This window comes from Danio rerio, chromosome 1, assembly GCF_052040795.2.
Source record: "Danio rerio strain M-AB ecotype USA chromosome 1, GRCz13ab, whole genome shotgun sequence".
Classification (NCBI taxonomy): Eukaryota; Metazoa; Chordata; class Actinopteri; order Cypriniformes; family Danionidae; genus Danio; species Danio rerio.
In genome coordinates, this window is record NC_141021.1 from 57,962,622 (window position 1) to 57,987,368 (window position 24,747).

Below are 24,747 nucleotides of genomic sequence, written 5' to 3' on the forward strand. Positions count from 1 at the left end.
GCGAAACTTGAAATGAGGGGAAATTGTTGAGTGAGTTTCATTTTCAAAATGTCGTTTTAAACCCTGCTCTCAAGGTCACGAGAAATGCCATGTCCAAATTCTAGTATTTAAGTAGTTAATTAGTTACTTGTAGTCTTTAAATTAAGTACATTTTAAGTAATTTAATTTAAAGTTGTAGCTGGAAACAGATTCTCTCAGGTTATACATGCAATTATCTGACGACTGATTATCTTTAGATTACTGTTCATCTAATTTGCTAATCACGTGTGTGTTGTGTTGTATTATAAGGACATGTAAACACAAAATGAAAGAAAAACATTATAGGTTCATTTGTTATATACAGCATTAAAGGGATAGTTTGGCTAAAAATGAAACTTTACTCACTATTTAATCCCCCTCAAGTGTTTTGAACTCAAGTTTCTTTAGTTAAACACAAAATAAGATACTTTGAAGAATGCCAAAAACCGGTATTCAGGGCAGGCGCGTCCATAGAGGCAACCTAGTGCAGAATAGTGAGGGTGGCATCCGTGTCCCATAGCGTCACTTTCGTTTTCGTTTAGTTTTGAGAATTAAACTATATCTTTATCCCTTTAAGATTGAGAATTGAACTATTCATTCTAACAAATGATGGGTTGTTTTAGCCCATGTTGGTTGTCATTTAAATTGTCGTTTAAATTTATTTAGGAAAGTTAAAGTTTCTAATTATTTTCATTATTAATATTTTTAATAATGCTATTGGTGTTTAAGTTTTTTTTTAAATCCTGGGTTGATTTGACCCAAACACTGCATCAAATATGGACAAACCCAACATTGGGCTACAGCAACACAGGATTTTAGAGTGTAATCTGATTATATAATCTAGATTACAATATTGCTAATGATAATAATCAGAAACTTTAATTTAAGATAGAAAATTTGAATAAAGGCATTTCAATAAAAATGTTTCAGCCCTCCTGGAATATCAGTTTATCATTTCAGTTAAAAATATTCATCATGAGTCTTTATGTGAAAGGAATTATAAAGCAAAATACTGTATTAAACTGGATTATAATGGAATTAAACATTTTTAACAATAGATAAATAAAAAATCAGCATAAAAAAATTAGAAAATACTGAACCTCTGAATCAATGCACAGATAAAAAAATATCTTTAAAAAATTCTGGGTTGTTTTAACCCAACACTGGGTCAAATACAAAACCCCCAACAAGTGAGTAAAAATGTCATTTAAAAAAAAAAAAAAAAAAAAAATTAGATATAGATATATATATATATATGACCCAAAGCTAAATTAAATCAACCCGGTATTTTTGTGTACAGTAAACAGATTATTCAAATGAAATTACCATAAATTACTATTTTAGGTTTCCTGCTCGCTATGCATGTAATGGTTTGTAAAATGCTCTAGTAACTTCTTCTAGCCCTACAGCTTGCCAAAAAACATATGAATGCAGTTATTGTGTGCATTTGTGGGTGTTGATGATTAATAAGAGAAGGCGATACAAACACAATACATTAATGCATTTCTTTATTTAATTGATTCAAAATGTGTCCTGTAGAAAAGTATTTCCAGCTCTGCGTTACGCTAAAAGGGCCAAGTGTGGTGCTCCTCAGGTGACCCGAGCATCTGCTGAGACCTGACACACGAATAATCACACTTACTACAACTGTGCTTTACAATTAAAGAGACAGTTCACCCAAAAATGACAATTGTCATCCTCCACTTGCTTCAAACCTGTTTGAGTTTCTTTCTTCTGTTCTGCCATTGACTTCCATAACATTTCTTGTTTCTACTATGGATGTCAATGGCAGCTATTTTCTAATATTCTTCAAAATGTGTTGTTTAGTGTTCAACATAAGAAAAAATATTGAAGTAGATCTTTTATGCCCCTTTTTACAAATGTATAAGTCTCTGATGTGCCTACAGTGTTTATGTGAGGTTTCAGCTTAAACTATCCCACACGTAATGTTTTATAACTCTCTGAAACTGACCCTTTTAGGCTTTGATTCTAATTGTGGTGACTGTCACTTTAAATTCATATGAGATTGTGCTCTTCTCAAAAAAGGGCGGAGCTACAAATGCCTGTGTGTCAGCATAGTGGCAGATTTAAAAACAAGACAAACATCTGATGCTTATGAGGGAGAGATGGTCACTAGTGGGCGGGGCTTTCCCCCTCTGATGACACGTACAAAGGCAGAATGTCAATCAAAGTGATTCTACAGACTGTTTTCATCAAGTCTGATTATAAGCAATAATATTAATGCAGTTTTACCATTAGAAGCTGGTTATATTCACACTGATGCCACACAACTGTTTAAACCCCTTATAAAAGTGATTTTTGGTCCCCTTTGAAATTTTAGAAGCACTCCGGTGTGAGTAAATGAGGAGATAATGTTCATTTTTGGGCGAACTATCTCTTTAAATATGCATGATTAGATATAATAGATATCTGACCTATAATAGGGCAGTTTGAGAACAGAGTACAGCTCTGGAGTATTGGGGGTCATGACCAGGTTCTGACAGGACCCCGGTGTGACCTCTGACCCCTCAGATGATGGAGTGACACACAGAGACATGGAGAGCTGATCTGGAGCTGCAACACCTGCGCACACTCACATGGTCATTATACTGTGGTACTGTGATGTCAATGCTTTGGTCATGAGGTGTGTGTGCGCATACGTTGGTCGCTGAGCGCTGTGCTCTCTCTCCGGTTCCACTGTGTGTTTTTCTTGACTGGAGAGAAATTGAGGAAGTCCGACTTCAAGCGCAAGGCTTTCTGCTGCTCAAACTCATTTTTCTGAAACACACACACGCGCACACACACAGAATTACTGTGGGAACATTTATGATTATGAAGCATTAAAGTACTTAGTTGTAAAATGTAATTGCGATTACTATTATTACTGATACTGTGATTTTACTATGGAAAACTGTGATGAGATATGTAAATATTTGAAATAAAATTATTTAAAAAAATAATAATAATAGTAATCAGAATAATTGATGATAAAATACATTCATGTAAATTGTATATTAATTGAATTTTAATATTTATAATAATAATCAGAATAATTGATGATAAAATACATTCATATAAATTGTATATTAATTGAATTTTAATATTTATAATAATATAATAATCAGAATAATTGATGATAATACATTGATATAAATTGTATAATAATTTAATTTTAATATTTATAATAATAATAATCAGAATAATTGATGATAAAATACATTGATATAAATTGTATAATTTAATTTTAATATTTATAATAATAATAATCAGAATAATTGATGATAAAATACATTCATATAAATTGTATATTAATTGAATTTTAATATAATAATAATAATCAGAATAACTGATGATAAAATACATTCATATAAATTGTATAATAATTTAATTTTAATATTTATAATAATAATAATCAGAATAATTGATGATAAAATACATTCATATAAATTGTATATTAATTGAATTTTAATATTTATAATAATAATAATAATCAGAATAATTGATGATAAAATACATTCATATAAATTGTATAATAATTTAATTTTAATATTTATAATAATAATAATCAGAATAATTGATGATAAAATACATTGATATAAATTGTATAATTTAATTTTAATATTTATAATAATAATAATCAGAATAATTGATGATAAAATACATTCATATAAATTGTATATTAATTGAATTTTAATATTTATAATAATAATAATAATAATAATCAGAATAATTGATGATAAAATACATTCATATAAATTGTATAATAATTTAATTTTAATATTTATAATAATAATAATCAGAATAATTGATGATAAAATACATTCATATAAATTGTATATTAATTGAATTTTAATATTTATAATAATAATAATAATAATCAGAATAATTGATGATAAAATACATTCATATAAATTGTATAATAATTTAATTTTAATATTTATAATAATAATAATCAGAATAATTGATGATAAAATACATTCATATAAATTGTATAATAATTTAATTTAAATATTTGAAGTAATTTTACTTTATTTATTAGATTGCTTTAAATGGAACTTAATAACTTTTAGTGATGTTATTTCCTAACAAATAGCAGTATAATCAGATAAAATGTTTTGGAGCTTGACATATAATATACACCAAAAATATACACCATATATCAATTATAAAAATGTCCATGACTTAATATTTTAGTTATTCTTATGTCGTTTTCAGGTCTAGAAATAACACTTGCATATTTTCCTTGTATATACAAACTATTTAATATGTTTCAGGAGCACGCAACACTCATGTTAGTTCTATAAAAGTTAGTTGTTAAAGGGCACCTATGATGAAAATCATCTTTGTCGGCTGTTTGGACAGGACTGAGTGTAGGTATAGTGTCCACAGTCATAGAAACACAATAAGTCTCTTTAAAATTCCCTAAAATAGGATCCAAATTGCTAGCATTTTGAGGCCGACCGCAACGTGACGTATGAGTGCAGTTTCCCCGCCCACTGAATTAATTGACAGCCACGTATTACCACATGTCTTTGTAGTAATGCGTACGATCATATTAACAAAGATAGGAATGTGCGGGATTAACATATCTGTCCAGATCTCTGTGATCATCAGTCATCATCGAATGTGATCAAGAATGAGTTTAAAACGTCTTTAAATCAGTGCATGTTTGTAATGAATTAGTCTTCTCAGCTGCATGTCAGCACAATTACAAAAGACGCTTCAATCCCGGTTTGTTGACGTTAAAAAAGGTTTATTTTGTGCTTCAACATAATGCATATCCATACAGCAGTGCATATTAACCTGTATCCTGTCACATTGGCTGTGTAAAAATAGTGCAAGTCAAACGCGTGTGCTGTGTGTTAAGTTTATAATGACATCGTTTGTGACTCATCCACTCATTAACTCCACAACAAATACATCAAATAATCATTGGGAAAGTTCTTACTTTAGTATTTCTCACAAACATTATGTGAAATCTGCTTTCTTCATGTCTGTCACTGTGCTGTTTATCTGTTTATCATGCACAGGCCACAGAAACAGCTATATTGTGTTTAAAGCAGATAATCACAATCTTTTAAAGGTGTAACAAATAATCTGAGGGGTGTTTTAAGCTGAAACTTTACAGACACATTCTGGAGACACAAAATACTTATCTTACAGCTTGAAAACGGTAAAATAGATGCCCTTTAAAGGGTCAAATCTTCATTTTTGGTTGCTTTAGGGTTTATTTTTATCATTTGTCATTTAAAGTCATTTTTGTTCTCTTGTAAGTAAACTGGTGTCTCCTAGAGCAGTGTTTCCCAACTCTGTTCCTGAAGGCACACCAACAGTACATGTTTTGGATGTCTCCCCTATCTAAGCTATTAACTTCAGGTTTTGGAGTTTCTTCTAATGTTCTAGGGAGAAGTAAACAAAAGTGTACAGTTGGTGTGACTTCAGGAGCAGGTTTGGGAAACACAGCCCTAGGCTTCGAGAGTTAAACATTGCAGTTGCTTCATTAAAGATAGAAAAACATGCACATGCATAAATTACCTCACGGCCCAATCGGATGGCAGCCTCAGTGAAGGCCTGCCTCTCCCGCTGGAAGCTCCGCCTCTGCCTCTTAAGCTCCTCCCAGTGGTCCTGAAGCCGCTCCCACTCCTCAAGATAGTAGCAGTCCATCAGCACAGCGGGGAGGGGAGGATTTACACTGTCCTGAGAGAAAACACCTCAGTTACTGTGGTAAATAACATCACGCATGACAGTTTGTCTTGTATGTCTGACCTGTAGTAACTGCTGCTGCGCTCGGATCAGCTGTCGGCTCTGCTCCAGCTCTTCCTCCAGATGAACCAGCAGCTTCTCCTGGTCTGTTTCTGGAGCAATGGGACCTGAACACAGTTAATGACAACATTATTAGCCATCCTGTGACTTTTAGTGATGTTTAATGGAGTGGCGCGGTGGCGCAGTGGGTAGCGCTGTGGCCTCACAGCAAGAAGGTTGCAGGGCCTCGGCTGGGCTAGTTGGCATTTCTGAGTGGAGTTTGCATGTTCTCCCCATGTTGGTGCGGATTTCCTCCGGGTGCTCCGGTTTCCCCCATAGTCTAAAGCAGGGGTGGTCAACCCTGTTCCTGGAGATCTACCTTCCTTCAGATTTCAGTTGCTACCCATATCAAACACACCTGCCTGTAATTATCACGTGGTGTTCAGGTCCTAATTAATTGTTTCAGGTGTGTTTGATATGGGTAGCAACTGAAATCTGCAGGAAGGTGGGTCTCCAGGAACAGGGTTGGCCACCTCTGGTCTAAACACCTGCGCTATTGGTGAACAGAATAAACTAAATTGGCCGTAGTGCATCTGTGTGAATGGTGTGTATGGGTGTTTTCCCAGGTGTTTCACAGCTGTAAGTGTATCTGCTGCACGAAACATATACTGGATAAGTCGGCGGTTCATTCCACTGTGGCAACCCCAGATATATAAAGGGGGTACGCCGATTGGAAATGAAAGTTTAATAGAGAGATATAATGGTGAAATTTATTAAACATAATAGTTTTAATTACTAATTTCTAATTAATTAGTCTTTGACATGATGACAAAACTAAATAATTTACTAGATATTTTGCAAGATACTAAAATTCACTTTAGGCCAGTGTTTCTCAACCACATTCCTGGAGGCCTGCAAACTGCAAACAAGTGAAATTTGCCTCGTTCACATCTTTTGCATTTGGTGTGAACCCAGCCGTGTTGCCCAGACATAAGAGAAAACAGTGTGCATGCCGACATCATAAGGTGAAACTCAAATCAAATCACTTTTATTGTCACATCATCAGCAGCTCGCAAAGTTTGTTGTCCAGTGACTGAACGTTAGCCAGCAGAATGGTGGGGAGCTGAGGTCGAAATCCACGTCGTCTCAGTCTAATGAGGACGCCGGCTCTCTTTCCTCTTTTCCGGCTGCAATTCCTTCGTCGCTTCAGTTGTGTGACCCAGACATAGAGCTCTGTTGCTGTGTTTGTAAACAGAGCGTCGTTAAAGAACTCAAAGTCTGGTCGATGTGCAAAGAGGGAGCCAATTTCCTGAAGTGTGTGTCTGTCGTAGGTAATAAGAGCGTGTACATCCAGCATGAAAAACGACAAAAATACAAATAAACACACAAAACGCAACAAAGATTGCTGGAGCTCGCAATACAGCAGCCATGCTCGGCGCCATCTTGATATTGATATCAAGGTTGTAGTGTAGCTAATATGCATGGAAAAATAGTGTGATTTTGAAAATACTTGTGTTTGGGTATTCAGGCCCTTAAAGTGTGATTTAAATCCTTAACTAGGTTAATAAGGGAAACTTGGCAAGTTAGGTTAATTAAGCAAGTCATTGGACAACTGTGATTGTTCTGTCCAATGCATTACCATTTCTTTAGGGGGCTAATAGTATTGACCACATTTTTTAAATGTTTTAGTTATTCCAGCTAAACGAAAGAATAATTTCTCTAGAAAAAAAATATAAATGGGAAATACTGTGAAAAATGTCCTAGCTTTGTTAGCTGAAAAACATTTGAAAACTAATTAACATTTTAAATGAGGGCTTATAATTTAGACCCCAACTCTATTTTTATGAATTAATTAAAGTCTCTAAAGCCTTATTTAAGCTGTCAGTTAAAGAGTAAACAGGTTATACTCTGTGCCATGAGCTCCCGCAGTGTTTTCTGAACTTGCATCCACTCCTGGACCACGCCTCCCGTCACATGATCACCCAGACTCTGCTCTGATTGGACCAGCACATTATCTTCAGTTTCCTCCACACCTGTGTCGCTGGAGTCTTGAATTGCCTAATTAAACAGAATGAAATAGATGATACATCCACTTAATGTTTTTGCACACTCAAAAATGCAACAGTGAAGCCTAGACTTTTTCAGGGTAACAATATGTAATTTTTTTCATTGAAAAATCAAATAAAAAAAAAACTTTATAACACTAATATATTTTGCTGATTTCTGTACGTACATTATCCCAAATGTTTGTAAGATGTTTGTTTAAATGCAGAGAAATATGCAGTGTGTGTGTGTGTGTGTGTGTGTGTGTGTGTGTGTGGTGTTAACGCTAATGGTGTCACAAATTCTCAATTTCTGGTTTGGTTTTCTAGATTATGGAGACAACAGTGAGGCTTTAATATGTTTAATAAATGTGTTCTATTAGACACCATTATAACAGAACTCTCAATAATTCTAAAAAGCTCTAATAAAAATCCTAATAAAAGCTGTGCTGCTTGTGCGTTTCTCGTTTCACTTCACATCCTCCAGCCTTACTCCGCTTCATACTATGATAATAATACTTTACTCATCATCAACATGATTTCTAAAATCGTCCCGTAGGATAATGAAGACTACAACTACCATTATTCCACACTTATAAGCAAAATATACCTTTGTTTGTTGTGAATACAGGCCCTCTAGTGGCCAAAAGTACATACTGTGCCTTTACTTACTCCATATTTAAATTCCGCATACAATGATTTCGTATTAAACACAGTGAAAGTGCAGTTGTCTTCCTCACCTGTGCCATGTTGTTTCTGAGCATGTGCAGTAGCGTCGTAAGGCCGTGTCTTAGTTTCATGGCTTCTCTGAGCTCAGCTTCTCTTCGGTCTAACAGCAGACGCAATGCCTCTTCTATCCTGCAGGGGGAGACAAATCGCACACACAAATGCTTCTAGTCATCATTAATGCACATTATCGGAAATTAAATGCTTTTGATAGGCTTGAAAAGGGCATCAGGTCACTGCATGTACCTCCCATCAGCCTTTGCAGTCTTGCATCCAGCCTCTCTTCGTCCTGTCCACTTCGGCAACACGTTTAATATCTCTATAGCTTTGGATAGGAAATATCACTTTTGTTTTGCATTTATATGTAATACCCATATTTACACATTCAATATTTACCCAAAAGAATTTGTTGATGATGTCATATTGCACTACAGGAAGTTTGTGTATATTCTAACCTGGCATACCAGTCAACCCTCTGGCTTTTTTTCAGGATTCTTTCGTATTATAAAGTTATATCCCTCTATAATCCCATCAAGGTATTTACCCGTATTTGTCCCAAAAATAGGGGGGGGGGGGGGGGGTGGGGATTTGCGAACTGAAGAGCGCAGGGTTGGGGGGTGGGGGGGGTTCGTTGTATTGGATTGTTCGCACAAGCTGAAGAGTGAGGTCCCTTGTCTGTACAACCAAGACGGACGGCAATCCGAGGACTGTACCAAAAAGCTGAGGGGTGGGGGTTGTGTTGTTCCGAGAGTTTTACGGGAGACAGAACAAATCGGGAGAAGGGTCTGAAATACGGGAGACTCCTGGGAAAACGGGAGTGTTGGCAGGAATGTTTTTCTCTAAAGGGTGGCAATAAACATTAAAGAGCCAATCCTCCCTATACGCTACCCATATCGCCGAACCGCTAGGGGCCGCCCCTCACTCTTAAATGCGAGTCTGTTCTGTGTTTTCATTTTATGTAGGCATGAAAAAACTTTTAAATAAAAATAAAAATGGTGGGATTCCCTTTCATAACAGGTGCCGTCGCCTCTCCTATATGCATCCCTTAAATCAGCAATGTAGCGGTGCGTGACTGTCAGTTGACACACTCCAGTGATAGACACTGTGTCCCAAACAGATTCTGTACACGTGATATGAAGCAGAGCAAAAGATTCGGTTTTGGGTACGTGTTTGAACAGACATATACACATAATTAATAATTATAACGTTTAAAGATGTCGATCTTGGTGTTTTTTTTTTTTTCAAACACAACTAATAAACAAAAAATCCCAATAAATGATTGACTCATTTGTTGCTCTTTAATCAGTATGTGCAAGTTATTTAGTAAAGAAAAGATTAATAAGATTTGATAACGATTCTATCTTTATAATAGCTGTTAATGTTAATTAAAATTCCCTTATTTGCACATCCCAAAGTTGACAGGTATGTAACCTAGGAATAATAATAGTTGTATGGTTCCGTTTGTGAAATTATTTCCACTTAACATCTGAAAACACAAACATAGAAAGGCCAGCGGTGAATCTCACAGACGCCGCGGTGTTTTTGTCTGTCGGTGAGCTGCGGGAGTTTCTCTTTCATGCGGTTGGTTTGCTGCTCTCTGCGCTTCAGCTCCGCCCCCTGCTGGTTACAGCGAGACTGCAGACGTGCACACTACACACACACACAACAGCAGAGTAAGCATCACTCGAAAAATGTCTTTTTCTGCTAGTTTAAGCTATTTATTTAAACTATTTATTTAAAACGAGTTGAAATAACAATTCTTAACATAATTCACACAACTGTTTATCTTCAATCCACTTACACTTGTAAAAAACATTAAATTAATTTGTGTTGGGACAACATTAAGTAATTTTGTAAAACACAAATTTTTTTTTTTACAGTGCAGGAACTGTATTTAAATGTGATGATGATGAGGATGCACCTTTTTTCTTTCAGAGGTCAGAGCATCTTGTAGTCTGGCGATGTGAAGATCCTTTTCCATAAGCTGCTCCTGTGTAAGGCTAATAATTCTTAAATAACATAATAAACTTCATATATCATACATATTATACCTAAACACACAACTGCATGAATATGTTTGAGAAAATGTTTTTATATTTAGACATATAACACATAAAAATTATATATTTTTTATATCTGTGCAATAAAAAGTTTTGTATAGACTAGTTTTGTCGTACATTCGTATATAAAACATTAAACATTTGATCTATTTTTAGATTCAGATGAACTCCTTGAGATGCACTACATGGTCTTCATGGATGTCCCAAAATGTTAATTAAGAATATAATAAAATATCCACATTATTTATCCGGATATGTTAATGGAAGGTTCAGTGAGATTATCCTGAAGCTACCGTGTATATTTAGTGTGTTGTTGGAGTGTTTAATGAACCTGTAAACTCTTGGTCAGGTCTGTCTGATCTTCTCTGAAGAGTCGGCGGGAGAAACTGCGAGTGTTTTCTTGAGGCTCAATCAGAGAGTTCAACATCTCTGACACACAAAAACACACAGTCAGTCTGTGCTTTCATTGGGTTTGTAACAGTTTAATTTGTATTTAAGAAATAATGTACGTCTGTTTTCGCAAAATAAGTCCTGACTAACTTTTAAGCAGTCGCGAAGCAGATTGGCTTTAATCCGTGAAAACAACAGGCGCCATATTATACAATTATTACACGAATTAGTCGCACAAAACTAACTTATTAGACACAAAACACTGAATTGAGCTGTAATAGTTTATTAGCTCTTTCATTAAACGTAAAGTTTTTGAAGAAAGAACTACTAGCCTATTATTATTATTATTAGTTACAGGATGGCGCCAAACAGTCACATGAAAGAACACGTAGGCTGTATTTCAACATTATTTGTAGTATTCTTTAGTTTAATTTTGTCATATATGTGAACATACGCTAAAATGTCACAATTTACAATAACTAAGAATAAAGTATTCCTTAGAGCCGCTTAATAAATCTGAATGTGATTGTGTACCTGTGGAGTCTTGAGCTCTCATGTGAGATTCTGGTGATTTTGCGATCTGTTTGTGCGTCATTGTCCTGCAGTTACTGGAACAACAGCATCACATCATGAATGAAGCACTAATATCTTATGCAAACTGAAACTTCATTATTTGAAGGAAAAACCTTTGTAGGAATTATTAAAGTCTCAAAACCACAAATGCTATTGACAAAAATAACCAGACAGTGTTTTGGGCGAAACAATACAAACTAATTTAATTTTCAGTGTTTCTTTTAATTGAGATACATCTACCATTTTTCTTACCATTTCTTACCATTTACCATCAAAATATGTTACTCAAATTACTTTTTAATTATTATTATTTTTTTTTAATGAGCTGAAACAATTCTTGAGATGTTTTGGGACAATTTAATTGTTAAATACTTCATTATCAACTTAATCGTTTTGTGTTGGGACAAAATGAATTAATTATGTGTGACACTTTTTTTTACAGTGAAGGATTGAATCTGAAAATTTGCAATAAGTTATTAATTATTATTATAATTAAATGATTAATAATATGTTAAAAATCTAAATATTTAATTCAATAAACTTCGAAAAAAATATATGAAATACTGAGAAAATAAAGTCCAAATTAAGTTCTCAGCAATGTATATTATCAAAAAACAATATAGTTTTGATATGTTCATGGTAGGAAATTTACTAAACATGTTTCATGAAACATGATGGCTGTCAATGGAAGTCAAGGTCAAATGGCTGAGATGATTGAAGGAAACCTGTTTGATCATCATGTGACTCATTCAAGCAGAAATTACGTCAGTTTTGGCTCCTACAATGTCTTTATTTTTGGCTTTTCCTCCAAATATACCCATATAATATGATTAAAAAAAGATTTTGTGGTCCAGATTAATATTATTGTCTTTTTTGTTGCTATTGAGAGTCTAATGGTTCATGATATTCTACATCTTATAAGCTCTTTGTGTATTTCTAATTGTTCTAAAAAAACAAAAAGCAGAAAAAAACAAGAATTAATGCAAATGCAAAAAGTTTTGATAAAAAAAAACTATCACAAAATCAGAAATTTTAGACTGCATTTGTTAAAAAAGGGTCTCTGCAAGTTCCTGGAGGATGTATAGTGTAAATGTTATAATATACTTACCAGAGCAAAAGCACTGCAGTCGTGCCTCTTAATTCTTCCAAAAAAAAAAAAAAAAAAAAGTGTGTTACAGAGAAAATGAACTGAGATCTGAAGTAACTTCTGCTAGATTGAGTCACATGATGATCAAACAGGTGTCCTTCAATCATCTCATTAGTGATTGACAGCTTGAGTCTAACTAACATCAGCTCTGAGCCAATTACATGTCAGAAACAAATGACAACTCACTTTAAATACATTTAAATAAATGTATTTGTGGTCACTTTATTAAACTTTTTCAATTCACTTTTTCAAATTGAGCCAAAACGCAAATGTTGAGATTTTTTTGGGACAACTTAATTGTTTTATGTTCAATCCATTTAATCATTAATTGTTAACTCAATCGATTTGTGTTGGGACAACATGAATGAATTGTGTGAAACCCTATTTTTTTTTTTTAAACAGTGAAGGATTGAACAATATTTGGTTAAATTACAACTATTACAAATCAATTCCATAAACTTACCAAAAATAAATATAAAATACTAAGAAAATCAAGGTCAAATTAGGTTATCAGTTATGCATATTATCAACAAACAATATAGTTTTATATGTTCATGGCAGGAAATTTACTAAATATCTTCATGAAACAAGTTTTGGCACCAACGACGTTTTTATTTTTGGCTTTTCCTCTAAATACACCCATACAATATAAGATTAAAAAATTATTTTGAGATCTAAATTTTATTATTATTTTTTGCTTTTGAGAGTCCAATGGTTCATGAAATTAGACATTTTATAAGATATTTGTGTATTTCTACTGCAAAAAAAAAAAAAAAAAAAAAGTAAGAATTGATGCAAATGCCAAACGTTTTGACAAAAAGCTGTCACAAAATCAGACATTTTAGACTGCTGATGTAAAAAAAATAAATAATTCAGCAAAATTCTGGAGGACATATGGTGTAAATGTTATAATATACATCTTACCAGAACAAAAGCACTGCAGTCGTGCCTCTTAATTCTTCAAAAAAAAAAAAAAAAAAAAGTGTTACAGAGGAAAAAATAAAATGAGATCTGAAGTAACTTCTGCTAGATTAGGTGACACAATGATCAAACAGGTTTCCTTCAATCATCTCATTAGTGATTAACAGCTTGAGTCTAATTAACGTCAGCTCTGAGCCAATTACATGTCAGAAACAAACTATAACTTACATAAAATACATATAGATGAATCGTGAAGCATTAGTGTTCACTTCATTGACATTATATTTACATTATTATGTCATAAACATTCAAAATAACCAACAACTAGTGAGTATTTCAATGTATATAATATAAAAAGGTATAAATATATACAAAGTTTAATATAACAAGGGTTAAAAACCACACACAGACACAAGATAATGATTAATAACATTTTATTTTAATAGTCAGTGTAGTAAAAAGACATTGAAAAGAGATATATTTTTAAATGTAACATCCATTCAGGTTTTCCCAAAAATAAAAATAAAAAAACCAGCACATTTTGTCAGTCTCCCTCATTAAACACCCGATTCAGCTCATCAGATCATCCTTAATGAGAAACAGCATCCAAAACGAGCTCTGATCTCAACACAAAACATGACCTTCACACCAAACATGGCCATAAATTAGTAAAAGTATATTTTAGACAGGACGAATGGTAACTCTACGCTTATAAATTCTTCCATATAAACCAGGAAAACTTCATACAATCTTCAATTAGTTTCTGCTTTATAAAAGACTCATAAAATAGTGTTTGATCCTAGAACATGAGTAACACGGTGTGTGTGTGTGTGTGTGTGTTTGTTATGGGTTTTCAGAAATTTTAAAACAGTAACAGATCGTACCGAGTGAACAGTGTAAATTCAGCATATAGACAACGTATTATTACTCATAATACAACTAAACAGCAATAAGAAATGAAATTAGTGTGTGTGTGAGAGAGAAAATTCTATGCTCTCTAGTGTGTAGTGCTCCAGAGGCTTTAATGTAGAGTAAAGATGAAGACAGCTTCACCAGCTCTGAAAGAACACAGAAAACACAGATATTAATGTATTAAATCATAATCAAAATAAATGAGCAATAATTTTAGTTAATAATCAATTAATAAAGCGGATTAACAGAGCAAAATGTGGGTTTCTGAAGTAAAATCTGGCAAAAAAATACTTGTGTTTGAAAATTATTATTATTTAAACAAAAAATAATAACTTTCAAACCTTAAAAAAACTAAAAGGAGAAGCCTGTGAGGATAATCAATGTCATTTTGTTCTGTTAATCTCTTAATTGCACATTATTCAGTAATCATTATTATGAAAAAACTACATTACCCATGATGCTCTACAGAACATTTCCCCAAATCAGAAGGCCTCCGTTAACAAAGCACCATAAATGATATAATCAAGTCTCCATACTCAATCAAAATAATTAAATATTTGTAAATAAACACAAATGTATTTGCAATAAATGTCTAAAAATCTATTTTATACCTTCAAAAATGTACAGTTTTGTTTTTCTCCACATGTAAAATGAATAAATATACAAATATATGAGCAGAACATCCCCGGAGCAAACATTTTATTTATTAATTACTTAACAAGCAATGTTTATAGAGCACAAGCTGTGTTTTAGAAGTAAAACTCCACTCATTACAATTAAAAATGACTTAATTTGTATTATTTAATTATAATATATTATCTTTAAAGACAAACAAACTGTGAGCTATGAGGATAATCAAAGGCATATTGATCTGTTGAAGCCATAAATTCGGTTTATTTTTAGAAAATAAATGTCTGGTGGAAACTACATTACCCATGATGCTCTACAGAAAATTCCACCAATCAGAAAGCCACAGTTAGCAAAGTGCCAAGAAATGACATAAATCAGTGTTTATAATAAAAGTAATTAAATATTTAAACGTAAGTACATCTATATTTGCAATAATAAAAGTAAAAAATATATTTTATACCTCCAAATAATTAACAGTTTTGTTTTTCTCCCCAGGTCTAATTAATAAATATAGAAAAATACACATGAAGAACTCCTGGGAGAGATCATTTTAATTAATAATCCATTAAAATAAACCTCAAAATAAATGTCTTCTTAACAATTTGAATATTATTTCAATAATAATTATAAAATATTATAATAAATATTATAAATAACATTTATAATATTATAAATAACATTTATAATATTATTAATAATAATAATTTTATATTATTATATCTATATTATTATGTATTATATTTATATTATTATTTATATATATATATATATATATATATATATATATATATATATATATATATATTGTGTGTGTGTATGGATGATTCCCAGTGATGAGTTCCAGCTAGAAGGGCATCAGCTGCATAAAACATATGCTGGATAAGTTGGCGGTTCATTCTGCTGTGGCGACCCCAGATTAATAAAGGGATTAAAGTGTAAAGAAAATGAATGAATGATATAATAATATGAAATTATTATTATTAATAATAAATATTATTCAAATTGTTAAGAAGACAGTTTACGTTTATTTAAAAATATTAGTATATATTATTATAAGTTTTTACTTCTGGAACCCAACTATTGCGCTGTGAATTTTGCTTGTTATTAATGGATTATTAATTAAAATGATCTCTCCCAGGAGTTCTTCATGTGTATTTTTTCTTTATTTATAAATTAGACATGGGGAGAAAAACAAAACTGTTAATAATTTGAAGGTATAAAATATATAATTTTTAACATTTATTGCAAATATATATGTACTTATGTTGAAATAATTGATTATTTTGATTATGAACACTGATTTATGTAATTAATGGCACTTTGCTAACTGCGGCTTTCTGATTGGTGGAATTTTCTGTAGAGCATCATGGGTAATGTAGTTACCAGAAAATTATTTTCTAGAATAAACTGAATTTATGGGTTCAACAGAACAATATGCCTCTGATTATCCTCATAGCTCACAGTTAGCTTGTCTTTAAAGATAATATATTTAATATAATTAGATAATACACATTAGGAAGCACTTAAAGTTGAGTAAATGGTCCATTTTTGGGTGAACTAACCCTTAAACAAAAATGTATCAAGCACAGAAGGGTGTTTTTTTTTTTATAACCTTGGCCGGCTCAGAGGAGGCCACAGGACTTGGGCGGCCGGAAGGGGTTATCCTTGGGAGAGATGGTCGCCAGCAGAGGGTCTTTAATGGCATTTTGCACACAGAAGTTAATTAGGTCTTTGGCAGCCTGAGACACCTGCAGAGATTGAAATCAGAGCGATATGTTAAACAACAGGGATTGAGTACACAAACCTGTTTAACGTTTATAAAGCAGACACAACCACACCTGTTAAACACACACAGAAAGACGGTCATGATGATCCGAGAGTATGCAGGTAATGTAATATATTTGTGATCTTTTTTTTTTGATTTGTGATGTAATTTAAATGTATACATTGCATACATTTATACATGATTCAATAATCTTTGCATTGAGGATGTATAGATTGTTATATAGGAGAATATTTGACCCAATATATTACTGTGTATATATTACAATATATTGCAATATATTATATGACTGTGAACTTCTGAAATCAGGAAAAAATCTCAATAATTATTGACAAAATCTCCTTTAAAGTTGACCAAATTAATGCACAATGCACATCACTGATCAAGAATGAATTTTATATCATTATAGTAGGAAATTACAAAAATGTCTTCATGGAGCATTTTAATTTACTTTAATAGTTACATAATTTATATGGCAAAACTATGTTTTTTTCATAGACTGGCTATTGCTGGGGGCTTTTTTGAGTCTATAATGTCTCCTTTAGGGCTAAAATACTCCCAATATACACTAAATAAATGTTTAGGAGTTTATTAATCTCTTAAATAAATCTAATAAATTACTTATTTATTTCAGCAGATGACTTGAATAGCTCTATTTGGAATAAAATCATAACTTAGATTGTAATAATCTTGTAGAGGAGTAAATCAAACAAATTACAAGATTAAATAAATAACATAAAATTGAAATAATAGTCAGATATTCAGGTACAGTAATACGATTTGTAAAATTTTTCCTCCAATAATGATAGATCACGATATAAGTGGTGTATCACAAAACCATCCACAATATGTCATGATATTTGTAAACGAAAAGCGAAAATTAAAATTAAATTAAAGCTGCAAGCAGCGATGAAAGGGACCTCGCACCCGGGCTCACCACCGCCCTTTGGCCTCAGGATGACAGAGAACAGCGAACAATAATAATTTAAGCCGATATATATAAAGAACCTGAGAAAATTACACATTTATGCCAAACTTCCTCCTGTCAGCAGGTGGCGCTATAACTGTGACTCAAGATTGGTATGTAGATGCCTTCAATAGAGGAATCTTATCAACCATGTGAAGTTTCAGGCACATGGGACATTGTGTGGCTGAGTTATTAGACAAACTACCTTCTGCCAGCAGGTGGCGTTATGACTGACTCAATATTGTTATGTGGATGTGTTCAGGAGCAGACTTTTATCAACCATGTGAAGTTTCAGGCAGATCAGAGATTGTGTGGAGATTGTGTTATAAGACAAACTACATTCTGCCAGCAGGTGGCGCTATGAAAGACTCAATATTATTATGTAGATGTGCTCAGGAGAGGACTTTCATCAACCATGTGACATTTTAGGCAGATCTGACATTGTGTGGCCGAGTTACAAGCTAAACTTTCTTCTGCCAGCAGGTGGCGCTGTGACTATGACTCAATATTATTATGTAGATGTGCTCAGGAGAGGACTTTCATCAACCATGTGAAGTTTCAGGCAGATCGGACATTGTGTGGCCGAGTTACAAGCCAAACTACCTTCTGCCAGCAGGTGGCGCTATGACTGACTCAATATTGTTATGTGGATGTGTTCAGGAGAGGACTTTTATCAATCATGTGAAGTTTCAGGCAGATCAGACATTGTGTGGTTGAGCTATAAGGACTTCCTGTTCCATGGCGAAGCGTTGAGGTTTGTCATGCCGCCACGGACACGCCCCTGTGCAAAAACTCTAGATCTTCACAATATATCATCACTTGAGCTTTCAGATAACAACCAACCAAATTTGGTGCTGATATGAAAAAATTTGTGGGAGGAGTTTATTACTCTGTAAATCATGACATTTCCTGTGGCCAGCAGGTGGCGCTATAACTGTATCTGGATATTGGCATGTAAACGTGTTCTGGTCAGGACTCTTATTAAATGTGTGAATTTTGAGGCTGATCGGATAATTCATGCCTGAGTTATAATGACTTCCGCTTTTGTGGCGAATCATCAAAGTTTGCAAGGCCCCCACGGACACGCCCATCGACAAAAACTATAAAGCTTCGCAATTTAACATCGCCAAGGCCTTTAGATGACAAAACCCAATTTTGGTGTCGATAGCATAAAATCCCTAGAAGGAGTTCGTTAAGATACAACGCCTGGAAATGGCAAAAATGCCACTTACTTGCAGCAGGAAGTTAAAATTATCCGACTTCCTGTTGGGTTTGAGATATAGCTCCAAGAGACTTTTTCGTATGTTTTGCCATGTTTGAGGTGTGTGCCAATTTTCGCGCATGTGCGTGATTCGTAGATCGGGGGCTCGTCCTTTTAATTTTTATAGGTGGCGCTGTCGAGTCATTTTGCCACGCCCACTTCAATATTGTTATGTGGATGTGTTCAGGGGAGGACTTTTATTAACCATATGAAGTTTCAGGCTGATCGGACTTTGTGTGGTTGAGTTATGAGGACTTCCTGTTCCATGGCGAAGCGTTGAGGTTTGTCATGCCGCTACGGACACGCCCCTCTGCAAAAACTCTAGATCTTCACAATATATCACCGATAGAGCTTTCAGATGACACCACTCAAATTTGGTGCTGATACCATAAAATTTGTGGGAGGAGTTTGTTACAGTGTAAAACATGTCATTTCCTGTGGCCAGCAGGTGGCGCTATAACTATATCTGGATATTGGCATATAAACGTGTTCAGGTCAGGACTCTTATCAAACGTGTGAAATTTGAGGCAGATCGGATAATGCATGCCTGAGTTATAACGACTTCCTGTTTTGTGGCGAATCGTCAAAGTTTGCGAGGCCGCCACAGACACGCCCATCGACGAAAACTCTAAAGCTTCGCAATTTAACATCGCCAAGGCCTTTAGATGACAAAACCCAATTTTGGTGTTGATCGGATAAAATCCCTAGGAGGAGTTCGTTAAAATACAACGCCTGGAAATGGCAAAATCGCCACTTTTTCGCCGCAGGAAGTACAAAATATCCGACTTCCTGTTGGGTTTGAGATATGGCTCCAAGAGACTTTTTCGTATGTTTTGGCATGTTTGAGGTGTGTGCCAATTTTCGTGCATGTGCGTGATTCGTGGATCGGGGGCTCGTCCGTTTAATTTTTCTAGGTGGCGCTGTCGAGTCATTTTGCCACGCCCACTTCCGAAGCCCATAACAAACGTAAATTTTCGCCACTTCTGAGGCGTGTGCAAAGTTGCGTGAGTTTTCGGGCATGTTTAGCCCCTCAAAACCGCGATTCATTCCGCGGAAGAAGAAGAATAATAATAAACGGAGCAATTCCAATAGGGCCTTGCACCGTTCGGTGCTCGGTCCCTAATTAAAAAGTTAGATGCATTTCTTATATTAACAGCGCGCATATACTTCTTAGAATTGCAACCCTGATATGTGTTTGATTTGCCATTATGAGAAGGGCCACCTTATGCATATCACTATTTTGCTCTGCCCCTACTATTGAATACTTTAATGAACCTAAAAGAGCACATGTCACTCCGCTGCTCATCCGTTTGCACTGGCTGCCAGTTGCTGCTCGCATCAAATTCAAAGCTCTGATGTTTGCCTACAAAGCGACCTCTGGCTTTGCTCCTTCTTATCTGCTCTCACTTCTGCAGATTTATGTGCCCTTCAGAAACTGGCGTTCAGTAAATGAACGTCGCCTCGTGGTTCCATCCCAAAGAGGGAAGAAATCACTTTCCCGAACTCTCTCATTCAATCTGCCCAGTTGGTGGAATGAACTCCCTAACTGCATCAGAACGGCAGAGTCACTCGCTGTCTTCAAAAAACGACTAAAAACTCAATTTAGTCTCCACTTCACTTCCTAATCTGCAATCGACCTCTGGTTCTACCACTAACTGTACTCAAAAAAAAATTTTTTTTATAATATAATTGGATAAAAGCTTCTGCTAAATGAAAATGTAAATGTAAATGAATTATCTAATGTATTGTAAAATGTAAACACTTAACATTCTTCTTTGCTTATCAACTATACTAATCCTCACATTGCAGATGCTGCAGATGTGACTATTGCAAATGCATACGTTGCGATATGAATGCTGAAACCATTTATTGCGCAGCCCTAGTCTATAGGATAAAATACAATTCTTTTAAAAAGAAGTAACTTTTTTTTCAAGCTCTAAATCAGTAGAAAACACACAGAAACACACCACAACTTTATAGCTTTGATCTGATCTACATTTTTAAGATCTTGACAAATTCAGAAGTGCTTTAACCACAAGCGGAAGTATTGTATGCATTTTGGCTGTGTGACTTCATAATAGTTTTGTAACTATTAAATTGTTTTTAATACAAAATCAAACAAAATACATCAGTGCAAAACCTATGACTGGTGGAAAAACATATTCTGTAATTGTGTACATTTTGCCATGGCCTCTTTTGATTTTAATACATTTATTCTTCAGGTTTTTTCAAACCTTTTAACAAAAACTCTCTCCTTTCCCATGGCTGTTGCAATTTCTAGCCAAGAATTATTGATTATCTGGTTATCTCTCTGATCACGAGTCATAAGATGTCTGTTCAGTCCTACTGTTTCAGATAAAATCTCTTGAAATTGTTTCATATTCAACTCAAATCAGTTGCGGTGCCGCGAGTCTCAAAAAATGTCCGACACACCGCCAGCCGAAATCACCCAAAGTGAACCTCCGCAAACCCCGCAATGACGTCACATTCGCTGCGCGCACTCAAGCGAACAAGCGGACGCGTCGAGTATAAACAAGGCTTTATGCAGAGAAAGTGAGAGAGAGCTCAAAGCTGGTATCGACATAACCAAAAGCAAGATCATATCGTTATAAATATTCCATAACAATACGTATCGAAATATTCATACATTTACATGTTGTTTACATGAGTGTGATCTGTATAGGCTGTCTGATCTTTACAGAAGATACAGAAATTACAGAATTTTTTATTTATTTAGTTTATATATAAAATGAGTGCTAGCTTGTTTAGTTGTGATCATTATGCAAGGATCATATTTCACATTTGGTTTATTCTTCAATAGCCCATAGATTCGTTAATAATGTAGGCTATTTTATAAACGGATTGTTCATAAGGACTAAGCTATTATTATATAATTGATACATTAAGACATTGAAGTTAAGTAGGACAACATGAGATCTTTGCGTGTGCACAACAAGCGCATAATAAAACGTAATAAAAGTTTTATGGTTGTTACTTGTTTGGTTCCAACTTCCACAGTTATTTCAGCCTGTAGCATTGTTGTGTTTTTTGCGTTATGTTAATAAAAGTTTTTTTTTGTAGTTTCCTTGTCTTCCATTCAAACAATTGACGCCGAATTGGCGATTCCCGCAAAGCCAAAAGTGAAAATATAATACGCACGCATTTATAAGCAATTCAAAAGCAGAAAAAAAAGAGAAAACCCTCACCCCACTGTGATACCGGTATTACCGGTGTTGTCACATGTCGATTAACCGGTGGGGATATATCGTCACAACCCTACAGTGGTTTCAAACCTATGAGTTTCTTCCTTCTGTTAAAACAGAAAATAAGATATTTTGAAGAAAGCTAAAAACCTGTAACCATTGACTTCCATGGTAGGAAAAACAAATACTATGCAAGTCAAAGGCTACAGGTTTCCAACTTTCCTCAAAGTATCTTATAAAGTGTTCAATAGAAGTTTAAAACAAGGGTGAATAAACTGTAGAACTTACATGTTGGGGTGAACTATCACTTTAAAATAAATGTACTGTTATTAATGATCTTGTAAAGTATGACGGTCTCCGTCAGCATTACTTTCAGACTATTCACTATTGTATTTTCATTTACGGTCAAAACAATAAGCTCGTACATAATATGCCATTGCTTCTTTGTTAAACGAACAGTAAACAAACGCACCTCAATTTCTGTCAGGCAACACTGTGACACAATGTATAGGAAAGCTAGTTAAATAAAAACATAGGCTAATACTACTCACTTTTCACTTAAAACTATGCAATTTTCTTTACTGTTACACTATTTTTAACCAAAACACCACTCAAATGTACTCATCTTTAAGTCGTTTAAAGTCACACGTCGACTCCACCAGAGAACCATCAGAGTCTCGTTTTTTGTGCTGCTGTATTTGAATTTATTTGCATTATTAATGAGCTCGGGGGGAAACAACAAACTGAACTTTACTCCTTAAAACCATTTCCGACTGTATCAAGCTTGTATAAGCCACTTTACATGTATCTACGAGTAGCCATTGCGTTAGAAAACTAATGTAATCGAGATGTACACAAGTGAATCGAGTTTAAAAGAGTTGGTTTGTCGGTTAGCGTTAGCACTAGCGGCAACTAACACCTTTAACTCTTCTGCCTGTGTTTCGCTTAAACCCGAAAACTCGATCACATACTTTATTGACATTGACAGACTTACTTTCATTCGATCCATGTCGGCCTCATGTCTGAGCTGTTTGACGGCTTTCTGCGCCGCGGCCACACTGCTGCTGCTAGCATTATTGTTGGACATGATGATCACTGACTGACCGACCGACCGAAAACAGAGTTTGCGGAAGTTTGAACCACACACGCACGCGCGCGCGCGCACACGCACACACACACACACACACACACACACACACACACACACACACACACACACACACACACACACACACACACACACACTACTGTAGTCTACACATATTCTGTAACTCTATACCCTTAAACCCAACTCTCACAGGAAACAATCTGAATTTTGACATTTTTAACATGCTTAATTTAGTTTGATTTCTTCAAGGGGACAAAAAAATGTCCCCATAAGGCCAAAATGTACTTTTGGTATTTGTGAGGACATTTGGCCACAAAGTGTAAAAGTATGGAGTCAATCTAGGCTAGGGCCATATATATACTTGCAAAATAAAGGAATGTTTTGCAAACAAAAAATATTGAATAAAAATAAAAAAAAATAAAAAATGCAATTCTCCTAAAATCACAAAGCAAAAAGTACTTTTTTGAGAAAAAATAAATAAATAAAGAACTGCACTGGAAAAACTTTTTTTTTTGCGAAATTATTTGCAAAACATTTTTTTATAGCATTGTCTTTACTAAACCCATCATGTCCATTGCAATGCTCATTTTGATGGGCTTTTCAGTTAACCGTGAGTTTGCGATGGTGTTTTCACTTTGCACTTCACCCAATGATAAGCAGTTATTTGGCAAAATTAACGTTAACGGGAGTGGCGTTCATCTGACAGGTCCATTTGTGTGGTGTACGGTTAAACTTAATTATTTTTTTAATTTTTGGACAATCAATTTTGGCATCCTACCTCACAACACGACATGTTTGCCATCGCAACTCGCCTTTTTTTTGCAGCCACTATGCGCATTTGAACGCGTGTGATGTCGTGTGATGTTGGTTGGTAATTCCTCTATTGCAATTAAACCTTTTTTAATATCCAGAAATAGGTTTGTTTTGCGTACTGAAACAATATAATCCACCTATAGCCTGCTTTACCTATTTATTACTGTAGCTTTAACAAATATACACTTTGCTATATATAGTTTAAAAGGGCGATGCGGTGGCGCAATGGGTAGCACATTTGCCTCACAGCAAGAAGGTCGCTGGTTTGAGCCTCGGCTGTCTCAGTTGGCATTTCTTTGAGGAGTGGAGTTTGCATGTTCTCCCTGTGTTCGCATGGGTTTCCTCTATGTGCTGTGGTTTCCTCCGCAAGTCAAAAGACATGTGATAGTGGGGAATTGGGCATGTTAAAATTTACATTAGTGAATGGATGTTTCCCAGTGATGGGTTGCAG

General features: G+C 34.5%; 2 protein-coding genes across 7 annotated transcripts; both read right to left on the minus strand.

The window, feature by feature from the left end:
• Positions 1-1,509: 1,509 nt before the first annotated feature.
• si:ch211-286b5.4 lies at positions 1,510-13,666 on the minus strand. Of its 5 annotated transcripts, none has more exons than XR_015477136.1 (13): positions 13,623-13,666; positions 11,513-11,586; positions 10,920-11,017; positions 10,450-10,518; positions 10,055-10,178; positions 8,775-8,853; positions 8,543-8,660; positions 6,929-7,818; positions 5,785-6,883; positions 5,554-5,715; positions 2,679-2,796; positions 2,454-2,601; positions 1,510-1,635 (listed from the first exon to the last, which is right to left on the minus strand). XR_015477136.1 is itself a non-coding variant. In XM_087238107.1 (13 exons), the coding sequence occupies exons 2-13, from the start codon at positions 11,571-11,573 to the stop codon at positions 1,584-1,586; spliced, it is 1,284 nt and encodes a 427-aa protein (XP_087094233.1). In that variant the 5' UTR covers positions 11,574-11,586; positions 13,623-13,666; the 3' UTR covers positions 1,510-1,583. The 5 variants fall into 5 exon arrangements, 4 of the variants coding, with proteins under 4 accessions (XP_087094233.1, XP_087094232.1, XP_087094234.1 ...); XM_087238107.1 differs by having other exon boundaries at positions 5,785-5,888; positions 7,668-7,818; XM_087238106.1 differs by lacking the exon at positions 13,623-13,666 and adding an exon at positions 12,660-12,768 and having other exon boundaries at positions 5,785-5,888; positions 7,668-7,818.
• A 370-nt stretch (positions 13,667-14,036) lies between these two features.
• On the minus strand, positions 14,037-23,519 carry si:ch211-286b5.5. 2 transcript variants are annotated; one of them, XR_015475433.1, is made up of 3 exons: positions 23,370-23,494; positions 16,724-16,909; positions 14,037-14,677 (listed from the first exon to the last, which is right to left on the minus strand). XR_015475433.1 is itself a non-coding variant. In NM_001200040.1 (3 exon segments), coding segments are annotated over 2 exon segments (219 nt in total). In that variant the 5' UTR covers positions 23,463-23,519; the 3' UTR covers positions 14,037-14,677; positions 16,774-16,783.
• Between the last annotated feature and the right edge of the window lie 1,228 nt (positions 23,520-24,747).

Excerpts from the sequence above, each read along its gene's own strand:
- si:ch211-286b5.4 (XM_087238107.1), bottom strand. The coding sequence starts at position 11,573 with ATGACGCACAAACAGATCGCAAAATCACCAGAATCTCACATGAGAGCT. Across the intron at positions 10,179-10,449 it reads TGACCTCTGAAAGAAAAAAG|TGTGCACGTCTGCAGTCTCG; the intron begins GTGCATCCTCAT and ends GTGTGTGTGTAG. Across the intron at positions 8,854-10,054 it reads ACAAAAACACCGCGGCGTCT|CTATAGAGATATTAAACGTG; the intron begins GTGAGATTCACC and ends TCCTATCCAAAG.